Below are 20237 nucleotides of genomic sequence, written 5' to 3'. Positions count from 1 at the left end.
ACCAGACGAACACTCTACGAGACTTTATGACCATTTGCCAAACTTATATTTACTCCAACCAGACAAAAAATGCGTCAAAAAGTACTTTAGGGCGAGACATGATATCAACTCTCCACCACCTTTGGATTCTATGGGCTGAGCGAGCCGTCCTGTGGCATAGACGTGTGTCATAAAGAGGGCAAGTGTTGCGAGATGAGTGTCTCAGATGACTTCTTTTGAAATGAGTTTTACAAGGATAGTGTCAGTGTCAGACGGCACAGGTATGCCTACATTGTGCTTCCGCCCATGTGTTAGAAGTTGGTATATGCACCCAGTATCTGGTACAAAATCTATAAATAATATGGTATAAGCACAAGAGGTCCAATGCCTCAATAGAACCTAAATGGATGATTGTTTGGGAGGCGCCTTAAGAATATGAATGACACATGGGTCTATTCTCAATTGACATGACAAAGCGGAGATATGATGGATGGAAGGATATAAGATGTTTGTTGGTTTTGACTCTGGATTGAAACCGTGAAACAAATAATCAAAGCATAATGAAACCCTCACAAAACCCACTTTGTAACAAAATTTGTAACAAAATAAGTTTAACCACAATGAATTGATGGCTATTTATAAAAACAAAAGCACTAACAACTCATAACTCATAGAACTGTTTCAAGATTAATAACTTCTCTCAGAAATGTTTTACTATTAATAATTTTTCCTCGGAATACTTTGAATAAGAGCAATCTTGAAGATAGAATGACTAAAAAGGATTTGAAAGTTACTACTCATACCATCATCAAGGTGCACTCTCATTTTCGTTGATTCAATATTCCTACAATCTACTTAGACCAATGACCGCTTGTGTCAAATGTGAAATCTCTACTTGGGATGGAAAATGAAGAGATATTCATTTACCTTGCCATGATCCACCCTGAACGTGGTGGAGAAATCTCGTTCACATATAAAATTATCACTATTTAAATCGAAGATTTGGTAACCAAAGACTATTTTATAATATTTAAATAGATGAATGGGTTTATAAATATGGAAATTTAAAAATTAAAATTGAAGTGATGGGTAATGAAAACTAATAAAAGGCGTATGAGCAGGGTGGGGTGTGGGGATTTTGAAGTGCTCTTACGCCTCAGAGTTCATATTAAAGGGAAATCAAAATGTTTGCTTTATCATTCAAACTCCACAAATGAAATGTTGTTGGAGTTATTATCGTCCATGTTTTTTTCCCGCCTCAACCGCTCTGTATTTCGTTTCCACTCATTACCTGCAATTCCTGCTTCAAAGAGTCGTGATTTCAAGTCCCCTGTTCATCAATCCCTTCACCTTTCATTAGAAAGATGCTCCTCCATGAGACAGCTCAAGGTCCTCCATGCCCAAATCATCCTCCAAGGTTTGGTTTCTGAAACTCTCACTCTTGGAAAATTGGTCTCTTTCTGCGCTGTTTCTCAAGCTGGGGATCTCCCCTACGCCCAGCTTGTTTTTGATCACCATCTCCAACCCAACAAGTTTATGTTCAATTGCTTGATAAGGGGATACTCCACTTCCCAACACCCAATCAATGCTATTTTTCTCTACTTTAAAATGATGCGTTCTGGGTTTTTGCCCAATCAATTTACTCTCCCATTTGTGCTCAAAGCTTGTGCTTCTCAGCTTGCGTATTGGGAAGTTCTTCTTGTCCATTGCCATGCTATTCGACTCGGGATTTTGTCTCATGTTTGCGTACAGAATGCTCTTATCAATGTTTATGCCGTTTGTGGTTTTGTCCAATGCGCACGCCAACTGTTCGATGAAATGTCACATAAAACTCTGGTGTCCTGGAATTCGATCATTGGTGGGTACTCTAGGAATGGGTTCTGTAAGGAAGCCTTTTTGCTGTTTCGAGATATGAGAGTGTGGGGATTTCAGCCGGATCTGTTCACGTTGGTTCATCTATTTTCCATTTGTACAAGAAGTTATAACTTAGATATGGGTAAATGTGTGCATCTGTATGTAGAGATTACTGGGACTGAGTTTGATCAAATTTTAAGAAATGCAATGCTGGATATGTATGCTAAGTGTGGGGATTTGCTTTCTGCTCGGACAATCTTCGATAGAATGATCGACAAAAATGTTGTTTCGCATACTTCCATGATTAGTGCATATTCAAAACATGGCCTTTTTCGCTATGCTCGTGAGGTATTTGATCAAATTCCTGAGAAGAATGTGATCTCTTGGAATTCAATGATCTCATGTTATGTCCAAGAAGGTCGATGCAAGGAAGCATTGCTTCTTTTTCAACAGATGTGTGAGACAACCATCATGCCTGATGAGGCTACTCTAGTGAGTGTTCTTTCAGCCTGTAGTCAAATTGGTGATTTAGCCATGGGAAAGAAAGCACATTGTTACATTTGCAGCAACAATATCATGATCACTGCCACTCTTTCGAATTCCCTCATCGACATGTATGCAAAATGTGGTGCCCTCGAAACCACCATGGATTTTTTCTTTGAGTCTAAAGATAAGAATTTAGTGTCCTGGAATGTTATTATCCAGGCACTTGCATTACATGGCTATGGCCTGCATGCACTCAAACTATTCAATATGATGCATACTTCGGGGATTTGGCCCGACGAAATCACATTCACTGGACTGCTATCTGCTTGTAGCCATAGCGGACTTGTCGACATGGGACGCTATTTATTCGAGAGAATGAGTTCCGTTTACGGGATTCTTCCTGAAATCGAGCATTACGCTTGCATGGTGGACTTGCTAGGAAGAGGAGGGCTGTTGCAGGAAGCAGTAAAACTCATTGGAGGAATGCCAATGAAGCCAGATGTGGTTGTGTGGGGCGCTATGCTTGGTGCTTGTAGGACTTACGGGAATGTGGACATCGGGAATCAAATCTTGAAACAGGTTCTGGAGTTGGAGACATACAGTTCTGGGCTCTACGTTCTTCTGTCAAACATATATTTTGAAGCAAATAGATGGAAAGAAGTGAAGAATATAAGAAAACTGATGAATGACCATGGGATCATCAAGTGTAAAGCTGTTAGCTTCATTGAGATTGATGAGTGTATTACAGAGTTCATGGTTGATGACAAGAGGCATGAAACAAGCGGTATATATCCCTTGCTGGATCAGTTAACCGATCATTTGAGGTCAGTTGGGCACTTGTCGAATAACTCGATTCCCGTTTCAGATTTCGAAGGCTAATGTTATTCAGCCTTGCATTTTGGACACAAGTGTTGGGTCTTCAGAGCTCAATCACGCTCGGTGCAAACCGAGGTCGAAGGCTAGGCAAAGAGAAGTCGAGCAGAGGAAGCATAGGCGCTGCGCATCGAACGAAGATGTACCGAACATGATGCTGAGACGAAGGAGCCACTCATTAGCACGAAGTTCTTGGTAGTGTGGCGCCAAGGAAGTTTACATTGTAGTGTAGGCACCAAGCATCGTAGCGCTAGGAGCTTGCGCACACTGTTGTGTGATTCCCAAACATTTTTTCAGCCAAGAAAGCGGCAAAATGGAGGCTTCTCGAGGGGAGGAAAAGATGGCATTTCAGATTAACATAGTACAGATCTCCAAGAATTTACTAGGCCACATTTCTGAAGATTCTAAGCCTGAGAGGAACACCTTTGTTCACCCAATACTCATACTTAGAGCTAGATAGTCCAATTTGGGTGAAGGGCTTATTTCATTACTTCTTTAGTCTTTGATCAACTACTATGATCAGATATGCATTCCTACAAACGAGTTTAGAAAACTATTTGAAGGCCTAGTTCATGAAGATCACACAAGTTATAGGGCACTAGTGAGCTCGAAGAATTTTGTTTCTGGAAGGACACATGTTCTTTAGTAATTCACTTCTGGTTAACTTTTTTAAAAAAAAAAAGAAAGAAAGAAAGAAAGTAATAATGTAGATTGAAACGGAAGATGATTGGAAATAATGATATATTGGACTTTGGCACTTTGGGTAACCCAATTGCAAGACGCAACTTTTATTCTCTCTTCCTTCTCCACAAGTCTATTCAACATTTTTTATTTTTTAATATGATTTTCTGATCAGATTCTTTTTGTAGCCTTTTTTTATGTCTACAAATTTTGGGAGTGAGAGAGCACATTGTTTGGGTTTGCCGGTTGTTGAGGTTATACTCTTCAACCTTTCCCAACAAACTTATGAGTTCTTATGTTTGGTTTACTTACAAATCAACACCTCTTCATTTTATGCTTAATTCCCAATTTTAATCATCACCACTTTAATTTAATTTAAAAAATTGTTGAATGAGTCAATAATTTAATACACATGGTTGGATGAATTGAATGATGTATGAACGATGTGTGTTCCGTGGCCCCTCCACATGTTGTATTTTATGACTTGTGTTATGTTATGTCATAACTATGTGATGATTTACTATAACTTATGTTATGCTATGATATGTCATTCACTCCATGTTAGCATGATTATATTCTAGATTGTGAAATGTTGACATGTCAAGAAAGTATTCATGAAAGTGTTTACGAAAGAACGAATGTAGCTATGGGGATCTCATGCATATTTTTATGTCATGTGCATATGGATACTTTCCCATTATGATTAGTATGAACGCTTACTTTACGCCATAATGTTATAATACGGTATTGTACACATGACAATATTATGCGGGCTCCTTTCCCTACGTGGCTCCGACGGCTTGAGTGTGTGCTAATTAAATAGTAGGCCCAGAAGGTACATATATGCCCATCTTGTAGGTTCATGTGTGCGTGTTTGGGCCGTGTATATAAAAATATTACACATCCAATTTTTAGCTAGGACTGGAAAGTAGAGTTCAAGGCTAACGAATGTAAGGATAACTCCCCTATGATTTATTGTGTATGCATTTCCTGATCCTAATAGTGAGGTAGCTCATTGAGTATTTCTTAAAATACTAAGTCATGTGTTACTCTTATTTTTTTAGGTAAATGTAAGAAACCTCTAGACAGATGCAGACATCGTAGTAACAAACAAGGAACTAAAGCTAAGATAAATGTGTTCATGTTATTGTAGCCTTTAGGTTAGATTAGAGCATTGTTTCATTTTTCCTTATTTTATCTAAATTTCACGTCCTTTTCGTGCTTTATTGTTAAAGTATTTACGATGGGTTTGGTTTAAATAAATATATGAAAAAACAAAATGGAGAACGTATCATAGAATTTGTTCGTACCCTTTTGTCATCGATTGTTATTAGATCGATTGGAAAACCGATAATGCAAATGGAGCTAGAAAGACGATGTTAATCAAATGATATTTCTCTATTTTGGCTTACTCCATGTCAGTAAAAAGTGTAAAAGAAATTGATTAAGCTAAAGTTATTACTTCCAAGTTAAGGATGCTTCTCCATGAAGTACGCATTGAGGTATTATATATATTATATCATTTAGCTATATTGTTGCCTCTTTTTCTAAAAGATCCACACATTTTCTTATTGCATCTTTAGTCCCTTAATATCTTGATGAAACAAGGATGTAAAAGAAAATTAGTAGTAAACAAGGAGATTATTATCAAACACGTAGACATATAAATGAAGAGAAAAGAAGGTGAACAGTGAAATAGTGGAGCATACAAAAACATAGAAGAAATGAGGTATGAGAAACCCATCTATAAATAATGTGGTAATGAAAGACGTATTAGGTGTAGATTTGTTTAAAGGAAGAAGGACAATAATTGAGGTAGAAGGAAAGGGGACTTTATATTGGTGAATTATACGGATGTGCATGTGGGGCTTGAGACATGAGAGCTAAAGAAAAGGAAAAAGACATGGGATAAGTTTAGTTGTTAAGGAATGCACATGTTGTTGGACACAACACACAGGAATAGTGAAACATAGACAAGTGGGTGTCTGTGTCCTTCGTCTCTCCCAGGCTTCGCATCCACCCTACACTGTTCAGACCGCCATCTTCTGTGGTCGGATTTCTGCCCTCATGGATCTCTTTGTTGGGGTTGTTATCATTCATTCATTCATTCATAAATGTATCACATTATACAAATTCCTCCCATCATTGAGATATCATTGATATTATCCTTAATTTTATTAAATTAAATGGATGATTTGAGAGGAAGGCAGGCATAAAGTAAAAGAGGGGGAAAATAAATAAATAATGGAAAAGACAAATAAATAAAGCCAAAATCAACGTTTTGGATCATATTCCCTCACGACTGTTACAGATAACTTAAGAATGTATTATATTTTCACTCAAATCCTCGTTAAAATGTCATAAGCTTGAAGATGGAGATGGAACAATTATAAGACGTGTTAGGTGGTAACTCAATGTCGTTCCCCACTTCATGTCCCTTTCACTCCCTTTATAACCAATCTCTCCTTTCACTTTCGATATAAACTTTTTTTTTTTTAAACTTTATATCTTCCTAATAAACATTTTATTTTTTTCAATAAACTACACGGTGAAACAGGAGTGTCATAAAGACAGAAAATGCGTTTCAAAAAGTTTGAGAAGAAGATTGGAAATATTTGTTTAGTGTTAATTATTTAGACCTATGGTTTGAATTATGTTGAAAAGGAAAGGGGTTGTTAGTTTAGGGAATTCACCAAATCTTAATTCTACGTAAACCTAAAATCATTTCAAAAACCAGAGGCCCATTTTATTAATAGAATTCCCACCAAATCTTCCACCCTGTCACCACTCATAATACAGCCTGGCATAACACCCAACTACACGACAAACCAAATCCTACGTGGCACTCTGACTCATACCTCGCCGCATCTCCCTCCCTATATATACCCATCCGCCTTTCCCCATTCTCCTCCGCTCACTGACTTCGTCAAACCAAAAAACTCAAGTAAATTCCAAAATGGGTATTTGCATTTCCTCCGATTCCGTCAACGTGGCCACCGCCAAGCTGATTCTAACCGACGGCACACTGCTCGAGTTCTCCTACCCAGTTAAGGTCTCCTTTCTCCTACACAAACACCCCGCCACTTTCATTTGCAACTCCGACGACATGGACTTCGACGACGCCGTTTACGCCGTCCATGACGACGACCACCTCCAACTCGGCCACCTTTACTTTGCCCTGCCCTTGGACAGGCTCAACCAGCCGCTGCACCCGGAGGAGATGGCCGCACTCGCCGTCAAGGCCAGCTCCGCGCTTATCAAGGCCGGCGCCGGAGGGACTGAAAAATCTGGATCTCGACGCACGGCGGTCTCCCCTGTCGCGTTTTCCGACGAGGAGTTTAGGAAGCCTCCCAGAAGGGGTTTGCAGAAGGGGAGTGGTAGGGGTAGAAAATTTAGGGCGAAGTTGAGTGCAATTCCGGAATAATGTAGTTTCTGTAGGGCTAATTTTGTAAATAGGATGGAGAGGTTGCTTTCTGTGGATGTTTCGTTTCTTCCGCATCCCATGGCAATGGCATGAGATTCTTAGCTGTCACTTTTACATATTTACCCCTCAAATCTTTACAAATATCCACAATTAATTATTTTTCTATATCCAATCATTAAGGCCAATTTTATTTAATGCTACCGGATCTTCCCCGATTTATAATTGGAACATAGAATAAATAAATATCCATTTTTTCTCTAAATTTAAATTCTAAATAAACAATTTATAACTATAATCTTTTATTTCCCATTCTCTCACACAAAATTAACCACTCAAAAAATTAAATCTACAAGAAATGCACTGGCAGGCATCTGAGTAAAAGAGGGGTACATGAATGACTTAGGATTACATTGGACCATAACCATTCGGAGGATAAAACTATTAAAAAAGAATGGAAAGGTTACTATTTATTGGTTTAATCATATAGACTCCAAATAAGTCTCTCTCATGAACAAATAATATTGAAATGACCCAGGTTAGTCTTTCGCTCTTAAAAATGAGAGTTATAAGGTAACTATTTAAAAAAAAAAAAAACTATTTTAATAAGTTTATTCGTATAACATAAAAGATTATTGTAAAGCACGAATGCAAATTAGATTTAGATAAATATTGAAATAATTTATTTGTAAAATACAATAAATTAAACCCAAGTAACCCCTAATCTAAGGACATTTTTAAACACCCGACATCCTACCATATTTAAATTGGTGTGAAATTTGATTTATTTGGAACACTTGCAGAAATATTTACAACAATAATTTGAATAAAAAAATTGAAATGTTGGATTATGTCGGTTGATAATTTAATTTCAACGCCAACAAAAAATAAAAAAAAAATATATATAATTTCTATAACTTGAGATTCTATTGCCAAATGATCAATTTTCAAATTAAAATAATAATAATATTTTGTATGAAAAAGTATATTAATATAAGTTTTTTTTAATAAATACAAAAAAAAAATTAATATTTTGAGAAAAAAGAAAGAAAAAGAGTGCACATACAATGATCGGAAGATGCATTAATGGGAATGTAGATAGATACATGCATGTGTAGCTTCATCTATAAAATAAATCATATATATATATATATTACCAAACATGGCAAGGGACAAATAATTTGTCCCTAGTAAACATTTTTTTTCACGAACATTAACAGGAAAAGAGAACCGACATGACACTTGTTATGGGGTATGTTTTTGGAAGTATAGATTGAAATGGTGGGGAAAAAGAACCAAAATAAATGGATCATTGCTTCCACCTCTAATTACAAACTCGATAGCCGCCTTTATTTTCCTTAACGAAATTACCCGATTTGCATATATGTTTAATTATTGGTATTCACAATAATCATGAACCACTAGACACGATATGAGGTTTTAGACTAAAACTTTTATCATGGGTAAAGATATACTGACCCTACTTCTTTTATAATAAGACTATTATTACATACATGTTGTTGCTTATTTGTGCATAATTTCATCTTAATATTTGTGATTCATACACGGATAAATATTTCATGGCGTGAGCATACACTAACATATAATTAAGCTGCATCCACCCTTATCTGGATCTAGAAGAGAAAAGTGCTATGCATCCAGAAGACATGGACAGTCTATTTCACATTTTAATCATGTTTTCATAATTGATTAGGATAGCATAATAATGTTTTCTGTAGACCGCTTGTTTAACATGATTTTGATTTTGGTTTAATAGTAAGTTAATGAATATTTAAGTGACAAATAAAAAATAAAAAAAAGTTTTTAAATAACTTCTGGCATAAGTTAGTCATGACATGTCTTTGCGTAATGACATTGGAAGTATAAAACACACATGAAACCTGTAAGAAATGTCCATTGGTAGCTTTGGATTCCGACTGTGTAGTATTTGAATCTTTTATTTCCACTGTTATCAATATATACTCTACAAAATCAAAATGTATAAAATGAAAATTAGTTATAATCGTAGAAATGATTGCAAACAATGAACGATTAGAGCTTAAGAATAACACACCAAATTTATCCAAAACATAGAAGAAGTAGCAGATGCAGCAGCAGCAAAACATGTTAGTAGCGATACTTGGTTGAATAGTCCTTTGGTGCAATGACCAAACCGCGTCCTTTCCTTGCTCCACGATACACTGTTTCAATGATATCTATGAACTCCTGCTTATCCTTAAGTGCCCAGTTTATTTTATTGTTGTTTCCGGTCCCAAGATCTATCATTATGTGCTTGTTCCTGAAGAAGAACATCACAGTGGATGGATCATACAGCTCGTACATTGTGTTGAAGTCAGGAACCTCTGTGATATCCACAAGGTATATCACTGCGAAGTTCTTGATCGTCTCTGCTACTGATGCCAACACTTCATCCATCTGCATCAAAATCACCAACCAAAAACACCATGAACGGACAACCCCTAATGCATACACCAACACTCAAAGATCAACACCTGCATACAAGTCTCGTCCCAGTCATGACCAAAACGAATGACCACAAGGCGCTCTTCTTCAGCCAGAATTGCCTGGTCAACAGCCCATCCTGAATGAAGATGCGGCAGCAAGTACGACATCTCTCACTCAATTGTTAGCTTCCACCTGTGGAGTCACACAAACAACATACAACATGCATCAAACGTCACAGCACGTTTCTTTGAGACTTATTCTTTTGAGGCATGTCCATGGCTTAAACATTTATACATAGGGCCTCAACACTACCATATAGAACTCAATGTTCAATCGTTGATCATTTATTCCCTAGGCCTTGAGCGAGCAACCCAAACCATTTATACCCAAAGCCTCGAAGACTTGACAATAAGGAATCACATCAAGGGAAAATAAGATTCTAATCATTTTGTTAATCAAATATCTCAAGGCAAGAAAACTTGATTAGATTTAGATCATTTCACAAGCAAGATCGGTCATGTTAGGCTTGAATGATTCTAAGCATGCAACCTATACTACATAGGTTGACAAAGAAACTTCACCCCTTGCTAAAAGAAAGCAGAAATGCTCTTTTTACTACCTTTTCCAAGTCTACTTTACAAAGGTAGCATACATGTTTTCATGTAGCCTAAAAAATAAAACTCTTTGACCTTCCATAGACATTTCAAGAGTGGTAACCTTCATACTTTATGACCATAATTAGTCACTATGTAAATGTAACATATGTAACAAGAAAGTAAATAAAAAGTCTCAAAACTTAAAATGCATTAATGAAACATTGTAAATCTAGATTTCATTCATCTAGCTTAAACTTGTAACCATCTAAGAACAAATGAAGCCTCACTTGAAGTATCTTGAAACCCTTGTTGCACAAATGAAGCTTGATTCTTCTTAATGTGACATTAATTGCAACTTGACTTCACCTAATGTAATTTAACTTTATCTTATAGTAATTTGAACAACCTTCTTTACAACTTCCTTGAAGTTCATATTATATGATTGAGATGCTACATCCAAGAACAAGCTTTCTAAAACATGCTTCAAGCAAAGTAACCACATGAACATGCTTTTGACAAAGACATCAAACTATCATGGAGTTTCAGAAAATCTCAACATAAAAGCATATTTAACATAAGAAAGGCATAAGTAAACATCATACTAGAAAACATAGCAGTTTGTAATAGCATACAATTGAAATCATATTTATCAAACAGTGCGTGCAACATACAAAGCATACAACGAACAGAGGACATAAACTGAAAAGCTTAAAAAAGTCCGAAAGGGGCTTAGAGTGATTGTTACCCAATGTTTCTCACAATAACAGCTTCAATCCTTAACGAAATGTCTTCGAAGGTGTTTAAACAGCTTTGTCGCCACCGTAAGAGAGGGAGGAGATCGATCGCAGAAGAGCGTGGGTGCCGTGGATCGGGTCGCCGCTGGTCGGAAATTTCCAATCGCCAGAACGTTCGTGTGTTGCTGCTCGCACCAGAGGCGAGAGGGAGAGAGCCCGTCGCTCGCTAGCCTGGGTACACCCCCACTTAACGAATGCTCGTCAACGTTGCTAAAGGACGATCAGAGATGCAAGCGTCGCGTCGAGGTGGTCGCCGAAGATGGTCATAGGAGGGATGTGGCGCTGAACAAGGAAGAGAGGAGAGGGAAAATGATGGGGCCAGTTCTACATCGGTTGAGCCCACCTCGACCCACTCATTAACCACTCCCAATTGTGCCTAAAATCAAAGAAGATTAAGAACTTGGAAAACGTGGGAGCCAGAGACGTTCATAACCCATAACCCATAGGCCCAAACTTATGCGGGGAACCACCCGTATTGCTGAAAAATGAGAAGCTGGTACAGATTTCACAGATCATTTCTCATCTCTAATCTCACCCCACCTCACCACTTTTATATATAAATATAAATCTAAGTTGTCGAGCATCTCCGATTGACACTAAATTTGGTACAGATTGGCCCTTTTCTATTCTATCTTTTCTTTTCCTTTTGTTCCCTCAATCTTTCTTTTTGGGTTCCTTTCCTTTCTATATTGTTTCTCTCTTCCCATTTAAGGCTCAATGCTAATTCAGATTAAAATTTATGCATCTTGAACCTATTTTCACTTACTATTCGAGGACTAATGAGAAAATTGTGAGTATTTATACATAAGTATTGATTAAAAAAAAAAAAACTTGAAGTAATTCGATTTTGGAGAGTTATCAACTACCATGTCACCACCATGTTTTATCTGCATGTGAGGACACAACTTACTCTCTTCATAGTATGATTGTGATACACAACGTGAGTTCAAACCTCATGGGAGTCACCTACTTCAAGAATCCCATTTAATTTTCTAATTTCCAGAAACAACACGATTTTTCTACTTTTTTTAATTTCTTTCGATTTCATACGTAACTTGTGAAAGATAACAGTTCTTACCATTCTTGAGGCTCGATCAGATCTTCGACTTCCAACCAGTTTCACTCCTAGATTATTTGGTACAAAACTTATGAATTGTAAACGATTACACAAGCGATTTCACATGTCTAAAGAAAAATCGAAACAAAAATCTCAAATTGCCAATATCTCCTCACATGTTTAGTTGATCTCCATTTGGAAACTTGGGGCAAGACAGTTCTAAAATTTGAAGAATGAAGATGACCCATAAATGAAGATCTTGAAAAAAGTGAAAATCAAATCCATTATTCTCAACTTTTTGTGCATATTTTTTAATTCAAAAGGGGACAAACCCTAATGAGTTTCATGCTTGATTTGATTTCAAACACTATCCTTTTCCACCTTTGCCTATGATAGGAAGCTTCATTAGTGGGTATGCAATGAATTGCTCCAAAACCTCAAAAACTTCCCATATTTTTACAATTTCACCTTTAATTTACTATTATTTTTCTTCAAATTTATTACAAAACCCAATTAAAATATATTTACCCACCTCAATTATTTGTCGGGACAATATTAAAACTAAATTCACTATTTTATTCTCCCCCACCAGATAATTCTAAATTAATAGAACAATTGATAGCTTACTAGCTAGTTCGACCCTCGTACTATCCTATCACAAAATAAATAATTTTAAGAAAAATTGAAAGTACGAAATCACCTATCGAATTTGATCGTGATAATTGTTTATATGTGAAAGCGTTTAATTTACATAGTACCGATAAGACTATAATCATAGTAATCTCCATTTAATTTTGGAGGTTGATTGATTATAATTGCAAGGTTGGCATATTTTATTCATCTTAAAGTTTTTGTCATTATAATAAACTTTAGACTAAAAATAATTATAAAATAGATATGATGGTTAATAATTATTTTTGAGATCAAACCATAGATTCGTATTTAATCATATAATTTAATAATTTAAGATGTTTGAAACAATTGTAAGCAAATTAATATCGAATCATATGGTAGGGTGCAGCAATTAGATTTGATGGAAAAAGGGAATCTTAGGATATTTTTTTTATTATTTATTTATAAAAAAAACATTATTATGTTATTTGGTAGAAATCCACATGGACCCCAATATTTTCAGCTTCAGTGGAAAGGAAAGTGATTTTTCAAATTATTAATTAGGTTTCTTTTTCGTGACGGTTCTTTAGTCTCTACTTTCTTTCTTTTTTATGTAAGGTTGGATGTGTAGTACTTCTCTTTGCACGATTAACGCACGTTCACACGAACTTACTAAGTGGGCTCGTATACATATCCTTTAGGCTTGTAAATGGGTCATAGGGCACGTGTCATTCATACATCACTCAAGTCATCCAACCAAGTCCAAAGGCGTGCTAATAATAAGTTCACTTATTTGGTTGGCTTATATCGAAGTCACTAAATACTCTTGGGTTTCACGTTACATCTTATGGAATTCACTTACAACCACATATATCATACGACTATTGGTGTGACGTTGTTATTATTGAAACAATAAAGGTCACACTGTGCTAGGACGAGGTAGGAAAACGTGAACTGTTAGGACCAAAGTTAGTCCAAGCCACCAATGAGGTCGTGTAATGGTCGAGGTAAGAATGTGAAGGATTTAGAGTAGACAAAAGATTTAAGTTCATGTATGTTAATCGTAAAAGATATGTTCAATATATGTATGCAGGTCTTATAGAAATGCTATACTATTAAAAGAATGGAGGTATAACTTACATCATAAGAATATGTCATGATTTGATATTACGAACCTCATGCATTTTGTGTATCGCATGCATCAAGATACTTTACCGTTAAGATTAGTATGGACGTGTACACTAAGATATTACATACCATGATATTATGCGTGCTCCTTTCTCTCTGACTTCCGACAACGTGAGTGTATGTTAGCCGAAGGGTAGGCCCAAGGGTACGTATATGAGCCCACCTGATGGATTTGTGTGCGCATGCATGGGCCGTGTGTAGAGAAGTACTACACATTCAACTCCATCTAGATTGGAAAGTAGAGACTAAGGCCATGATGTTTTATGAAAGGATAGGTCCTACCATAATTGCATGTTATTACATTTTTCGACCACAATAGTGAGGCTACTTACTAAGTATTTTCAAATACTCACATTAGGTGCTACTTCTTTTTCATATAAATATAAGACACTCATATATAGATGACGACATTGTTGTGAAAACTATGGAAATAAAGTCAGGCTAGTTGCATTTTCATTTAAGTTATAGTCTTAGGCTAGATCACGACGTATGCACTTCTTTTGAAGTGTTGTTATTCCAATTCACTTTTCTAATGATGTTTACTTTTTATTTGAAACGAACGTTGTGAATGTTTAAGTTCATGGCATCATTTACATGTAAATATTTCTAAATATATTTCCGCACATATTAGGCATGTCATGCATGTAATGACAACTTTATTTTAGTAGTAAAAAAATAGGGTTGTTACAAGTGCCTTACATGAGATTTCTAAGATAAGTAGTAAAAAGAAATATCGATATACATCTCATAAGACATTTATGTCATGATAAGTAAGTAAGTACTATTTGTCTCATCTTATTCAACCATGATTCTCAATGCGGGACTTCATGCATATAATATGTCACACAAGTGTGGATTACTCGCTAGTATATTACGTACAAACACGTACACCATGATATTATTATACGCTCCTTCCTTTTCTGTTGATATTTTAGAATGCGAGCGTATGCTAACCCATAGTCAAGACTAGGGAATAGTATACGAGTTTGTTTAGTGGGTTTATACAAGTGCACATAATCTGTGTGTAGAGAAGTACTATGCATCCAAACGTACCTGGAAAAAAAAGTAGAGTCTAAGAAACAGTCCCTGAAAAGTAGGTCCTATTAGACATGAAGTATGTTGCATGTGGTTGCATTTCTCAACCTCAACCATAAGGTTCTTTGAGTATTTTTAAATTTTCATGTGTCCATCTATTTTTCAACTAAAGGCAAGGGCCATATGGATGGATGACCGTGCCTAATGAGGAGGTCATAGAATAAAGTCACATTAGATAGTTTTTCGCATTTACGTTATAGCTCCATTTTTAGACAAGTATAGTAGCGTTTTCATCTTTGAACCTTGAAAGAGGATGCGTAACACCTCATGCCCAAGATTTGGATCAGGATTTTGAATCTAGAGTCAACACCGACATTTTCATCTTTGAACCTTGAAAGGGGATGCATAACGCCTCATGTCCAAGATTCGAATCAGGATTCAAAATTCAGATTCGACATCGACATTCTCCTACTACATGGTCACATTACTTACTTCTTGCTTCTAAGAGTGAAGGCTATCACCACATACTGATATGAACTTCAATCATACAATATGCTCCAATGAAGATGTGAAGAAAATATTGTTGAAATTATCAAAAGATATTTCAATTCATGCCACATTGAACAAGAATGAAGATTCATGTTATAAATTTTGGGTGGATTACAATTTAAAGTAATTTAGAGTCATTGTATTTCATTAATGTATTTTAAGACTTTTTATTTATTATAGGTTACAATTGCATAATGGTTAATTATGACCATTAAGTATGAATGTCACAACTGTTTGAATGTCTTTAATAATTTCATTTTGAAGCTATATAAGGTGATGTATGTTGTATTTGTAAGAGACTTGAAAAATAGAGTAAAATGAGCATTTGTGTTTTCTTTAGCTAATGACTAAGTTTCTTTGCAATTCTATGTAGTTTAGATTGTATGTAGAATCATTCAAACTCGACATAATCAATCTTGCTTGTGGAGTGATTCGAATTTCAAACGAGTGTTCTTGCCTTGAGATATTTGATGAACAAAAATCATTCAAGCTAGACATGACCGATCTTGCTTGTGGAGTGATTCGAATCTCAAACAATATATTCGATCAACAAGGTAATCCAAATCTTACTTTCTTTATATGATTCCTTATCTTATCACATACCAACAAAGATCTTTTTAATGTGTGTTTCTTCCCCCTAACATGCATCATAGGAAAATTCTCAAGAGGTCACTCAACATAGAATTTCTCCAAGTAGAACACGATTAATCTTTAAAGTTCTTATGATTAAGCCATAAAAAATAAAGGTGCATCTTATTGGTACAAGTAGTAAATTTTATGTTTTTTTAGCCATCATATCTTAAGATTGCTCTCGTTTAAATGTGGTTATGATTCATTCACTTACCCTTCTTTACTGATGTGTCACATGCCCATCATTTTTTGTCTTAGTTCGTCCCTTAACCCCATCCTACTAGAATTTTATACCATTTGAAAATGCTCATAAAGGAAATGATTTAAGAAGAAGAGAAGTTTTAGAGACTGAAAAAAAAAAAATTGAGAAATTGTTAAGCTACAAGTTAAAACAGATAACAGATAAGAAAGAATAAATCAAAAAAGGAAATGATGTATGGGGCTTAAATAAATGAGTTTTATCTCTATATATATATATAGATATATATATATATTTTTAAGGATAATAATGTTATTTTGAATTATTTAAAAATGTGAAAGGGTAATTTTAAAGTTTGTTAAAAAGTCAAAAGGACACTTATGAAATTTTTTTAAATCTAAGTGGATTTTTTAATCACTTTTAAAGTCTAATGTATTTTTATAATAAAATTTAATAATTTATTTGACTTGAAATTATGCTTATATTAAATCATCAATTTGTTAAAAAATAAAAAGAAAAAGTAAGGCAAAATAATAATAACTTTTTGAAAGTTTGGTCATTAAAATATTCAAAATAAAAAATAAAATAAATATTTAAAAAATTTTGAAGTCAAAAATATAATTTAGAATTTAAAGGGTTAAAATATAACTTGGGTAGGTTTCATTCCATGTACCAAATTAATTTTTAATGAAAATAGTTGATTAATAATAATAATAATAATATATGTATATTTATAAAGAGAAGGGTAATAAATATTGATTTAAAAAATAAATAAATTTGGATTAGGACAAAAAATAAAATAAAATAAAATAAAATATAGAGAGTATGAATATGAGTTGAAAAGGGCAAGAAAATGGGCGTATATAAAAGCGGAATGAGGAAATGAAGAGTATTTTCATATCTGTTTTCCGTGTGAAGATCTGAGAATGGGGGTTTGCGCTTCGACGCACACAGCAACGCTATCAGCGAATCCGAAACGCGGAATGAGACTGCATCAACAGCAGCAACCAAATCTGGATTCGATCAAGGTGATTCACATGGACGGCTTCGTCCAGGAGTTTTCCGATCCAATCAAAGCCTCCAAAATCACATCTCACAACCCTAACTTCCTCCTCTGCAACTCCGACCAAATGTTCATCGGCAGCCGCGTCCCCTCCCTCTCCCCCGACGAAAGCCTCCAACTCGGCCAAATCTACTTCCTCCTCCCGCTCTCCCTCGCGCAATCCCCTCTCTCCCTCCCCGATCTCTGCAATTTCGCCATTAAGGCCTCCTCTGCTCTTCCCACGCTTCAATCTCCCTGCTTCAGGTAGTCTCGCCATGCCGCTGATTTCGATTGGAGCTTGGTTGGTGTTGTTAGTGTGGATCGAATTGCAAGTCAACCCGTGAAATGGTTTGGATTTGGCGTTTTGTTATGTATGTTCCATTTTAGGGCATATTGGATTGATTTGTAAGAGGCGTTTATTAAAAGGCTTTGGGATTCTCATACTAAACAACGCGGATATCCCTTCCCCCAATATTTCAATTTCCTTATTTTTCCAATATATATATATATTTTTTAATTTTAATTCGTCGGGACAATATTACAGAGTGGATTTTTGGGCCAACGAGTTCTATTATTATAATCCAATTCCTAAATTATTTAGAGTTTAATTAATAGGATGCACTAGAACATTCCATCCAAATATTTGACAACTTTTTTTTATTTTTTATTTTTTATAATATTTGATAACATAAGTTTAGGCCGATCATATTTGGGTCTAAATTCAAATAAACCCAAAACAATAAAGCCCATAAAAAATTTATAAATAAGAGGGCTTATAGCAAATCTTGAGATTTGAAGATTTTAAACAAAAATTTAATATATTTGATTGATTCTCGGAGGAGATGGGAAGTTAATTGGTTGTTCTTTTCCGAAGATGAAAAGTTATTCCGAATGGAGTTCAATTTTGTCATTTGAAATCCAATTCTGCATCTCTGAGTATATTAACATTAATTTGAAGTTCAAAACTTTTATAATAATTCATAAGTTAGACTTCAGGTTGATGTTAGACGCTTTCATGCAAATATTAGACACTTTGCATGATTAGAGTCTTGAATTAGAATGTTTATACCTTTATTTCTTTCTTTATTTAGATTAATTTTTTTTTACTGTTGTTACCGTTCAGGGAGATGAAAAGTTAACGGTTGATCATCTAAGAAGATGAAGAAGTCTACGACTAGTCATTCAAGAAGATCAACAAGTTGATGGTCGATCCAAGAAAATCAATGAGGCAGAAGGTTGATCCAAGAAGATCAACAAACCAAGAGTTTATTTAGGAAGATCACAAAACTGAACAACGATCTAAGAAGATAACAAACTGATGGTCGATCGAAGAAGATCTCCAAGCCAAAGACCAATGGAAGAAGATGCATAAGCCAAAGGTAAACAAAAAATGAACAACAAGCAAAGAATCAATCTAGGTTGATTAACAAATCAAAACAAGTGAAAGAGATATAAAATGACTAAGTTTGGGTTAATTTGAGTTGAAGGAAATGAGAGAACGACTTAAACCGGAAAGAATTGTAGATAAAGTGTAAAGCATAGTTAAAGCCCAAAGCGATAGAGATCCATCACATTACTACCGCCACATGTTGATTTTCATTTTGTTCGTTGAAACCATATTTATGCTGCTTAGGCAGTTCTTTGAAGATGTACTTTTTATGCATTCTCTGTATGCTCTCTCGTTGTTCATACTGGAAGAATATAAACCTCTAACCAATATTTTTCCTTACCTTTTCTCTTTCCTATTTTTTGTGTTAATCTAGAACGAGTGTGTGTTATTGTGCGATCCTAACAACTGGTATCAGAGCTAGGCGAGATTCACCACTATCTGTGAAGATAGAAAGTTCAAAGATTGGAATTGAGAAGTTCGATGGAAACGGTTTTGATTTTTTGAAGATGCAAATTAAAGATTATCTACAATAGAAAGATCTTCATGAACCCCTGTTGGGGGTGAAGCTGGATACCATGACCATGGAGCAGTGGAAGCTCAAGGATCGACAGGTCTTAGGTTGATCCGATTGACACTGTCAAGAAATGTGGCGTTTAACATAACTAATGAGAAGACAACGTTAGATCTGTAGAAGGAGTTGTCGAATATGTACGAAAAACCATCGGCTATCAACAAGATGTATTTGATGTGGAGATTGTTCAATCTACAAATATCTAAAGGTGGATCGGTTGCGGATCATATAAATGAATTCAATATGATTGTAAGTCTACTGAGTTCGGTGGACATTAATTTTGAAGATGAAATTAAAGCATATATTTTGATGTCATCTTAACCCGAGTCTTGGGATATTGTTGATGTCGCGATTAGTAGTTCCTGAGTATCTGAGAAACTGAAGTTCGATTAAATCTGAGATGTAGTTCTCTGCGAATGTATTCACAAATGAGAAACTGGAGATTTATCTGGTAGTGCTCTCAGTGTTGACCAAATGAGAAGTAAATCGAAGGGCCAAAACAAAGGTCAATATAATCTAAGAATCGTAAAATTTTTCCAAATAGACCAAACGTAACATGTTGGATTTGTGGAGAAAAAGTGTTAGGATCGCACAACAATGCACACACTCGATCTAGATGAACAAAAAATAGGATAGAGAAAATGCAAGGAGAATATTGACTGAAGGTTTGTATAGATGACTTCAGGCATATAAAATAATAGAGAATATAGAAAGTACATTTTCAAAGCTCAGATATATATATATATATATAGTTCAGCTAAATATATATAACTTTACCGAATATAGTTTTTTACTATACATAGATTTTTACTAT

At 35.3% G+C, this 20237-nt stretch overlaps 3 protein-coding genes across 7 annotated transcripts; 2 read left to right on the top strand and 1 right to left on the bottom strand.

Moving 5' to 3' along the window:
- The first annotated feature begins 1102 nt into the window (after positions 1-1102).
- LOC111470348 (pentatricopeptide repeat-containing protein At2g22410, mitochondrial-like) lies at positions 1103-3836 on the top strand. The gene has a single exon (XM_023115904.1). The coding sequence runs from the start codon at positions 1198-1200 to the stop codon at positions 3196-3198; it is 2001 nt and encodes a 666-aa protein (XP_022971672.1). The 5' UTR covers positions 1103-1197; the 3' UTR covers positions 3199-3836.
- Positions 3837-6605: 2769 nt separating this feature from the next.
- Positions 6606-7454, top strand: LOC111470350. Its single transcript, XM_023115910.1, has one exon. The coding sequence runs from the start codon at positions 6830-6832 to the stop codon at positions 7295-7297; it is 468 nt and encodes a 155-aa protein (XP_022971678.1). The 5' UTR covers positions 6606-6829; the 3' UTR covers positions 7298-7454.
- Positions 7455-7625: 171 nt separating this feature from the next.
- LOC111470351 (thioredoxin-like protein YLS8) lies at positions 7626-11606 on the bottom strand. Of its 5 annotated transcripts, none has more exons than XM_023115912.1 (4): positions 11102-11606; positions 9808-9952; positions 9402-9730; positions 7626-7654 (listed from the first exon to the last, which is right to left on the bottom strand). In XM_023115912.1, exons 2-3 carry the CDS (start codon positions 9925-9927, stop codon positions 9422-9424), a joined length of 429 nt encoding a protein of 142 aa, XP_022971680.1. In that variant the 5' UTR covers positions 9928-9952; positions 11102-11606; the 3' UTR covers positions 7626-7654; positions 9402-9421. The 5 variants fall into 5 exon arrangements, 2 of the variants coding, with proteins under 2 accessions (XP_022971680.1, XP_022971679.1); XR_002715027.1 differs by lacking the exon at positions 7626-7654 and adding an exon at positions 9157-9260 and having other exon boundaries at positions 9369-9730; positions 11102-11603; XR_002715028.1 differs by lacking the exon at positions 7626-7654 and adding an exon at positions 9190-9278 and having other exon boundaries at positions 9369-9730; positions 11116-11604.
- Positions 11607-20237: the final 8631 nt, after the last annotated feature.

The sequence above is a fragment of the Cucurbita maxima genome, unplaced genomic scaffold, assembly GCF_002738345.1.
Source record: "Cucurbita maxima cultivar Rimu unplaced genomic scaffold, Cmax_1.0 Cma_Scf00044, whole genome shotgun sequence".
NCBI lineage: Eukaryota > Viridiplantae > Streptophyta > Magnoliopsida > Cucurbitales > Cucurbitaceae > Cucurbita > Cucurbita maxima.
The sequence above is the reverse complement of the archived record's forward strand: the minus strand, read 5'-3'. Positions and strand labels throughout refer to the sequence as shown.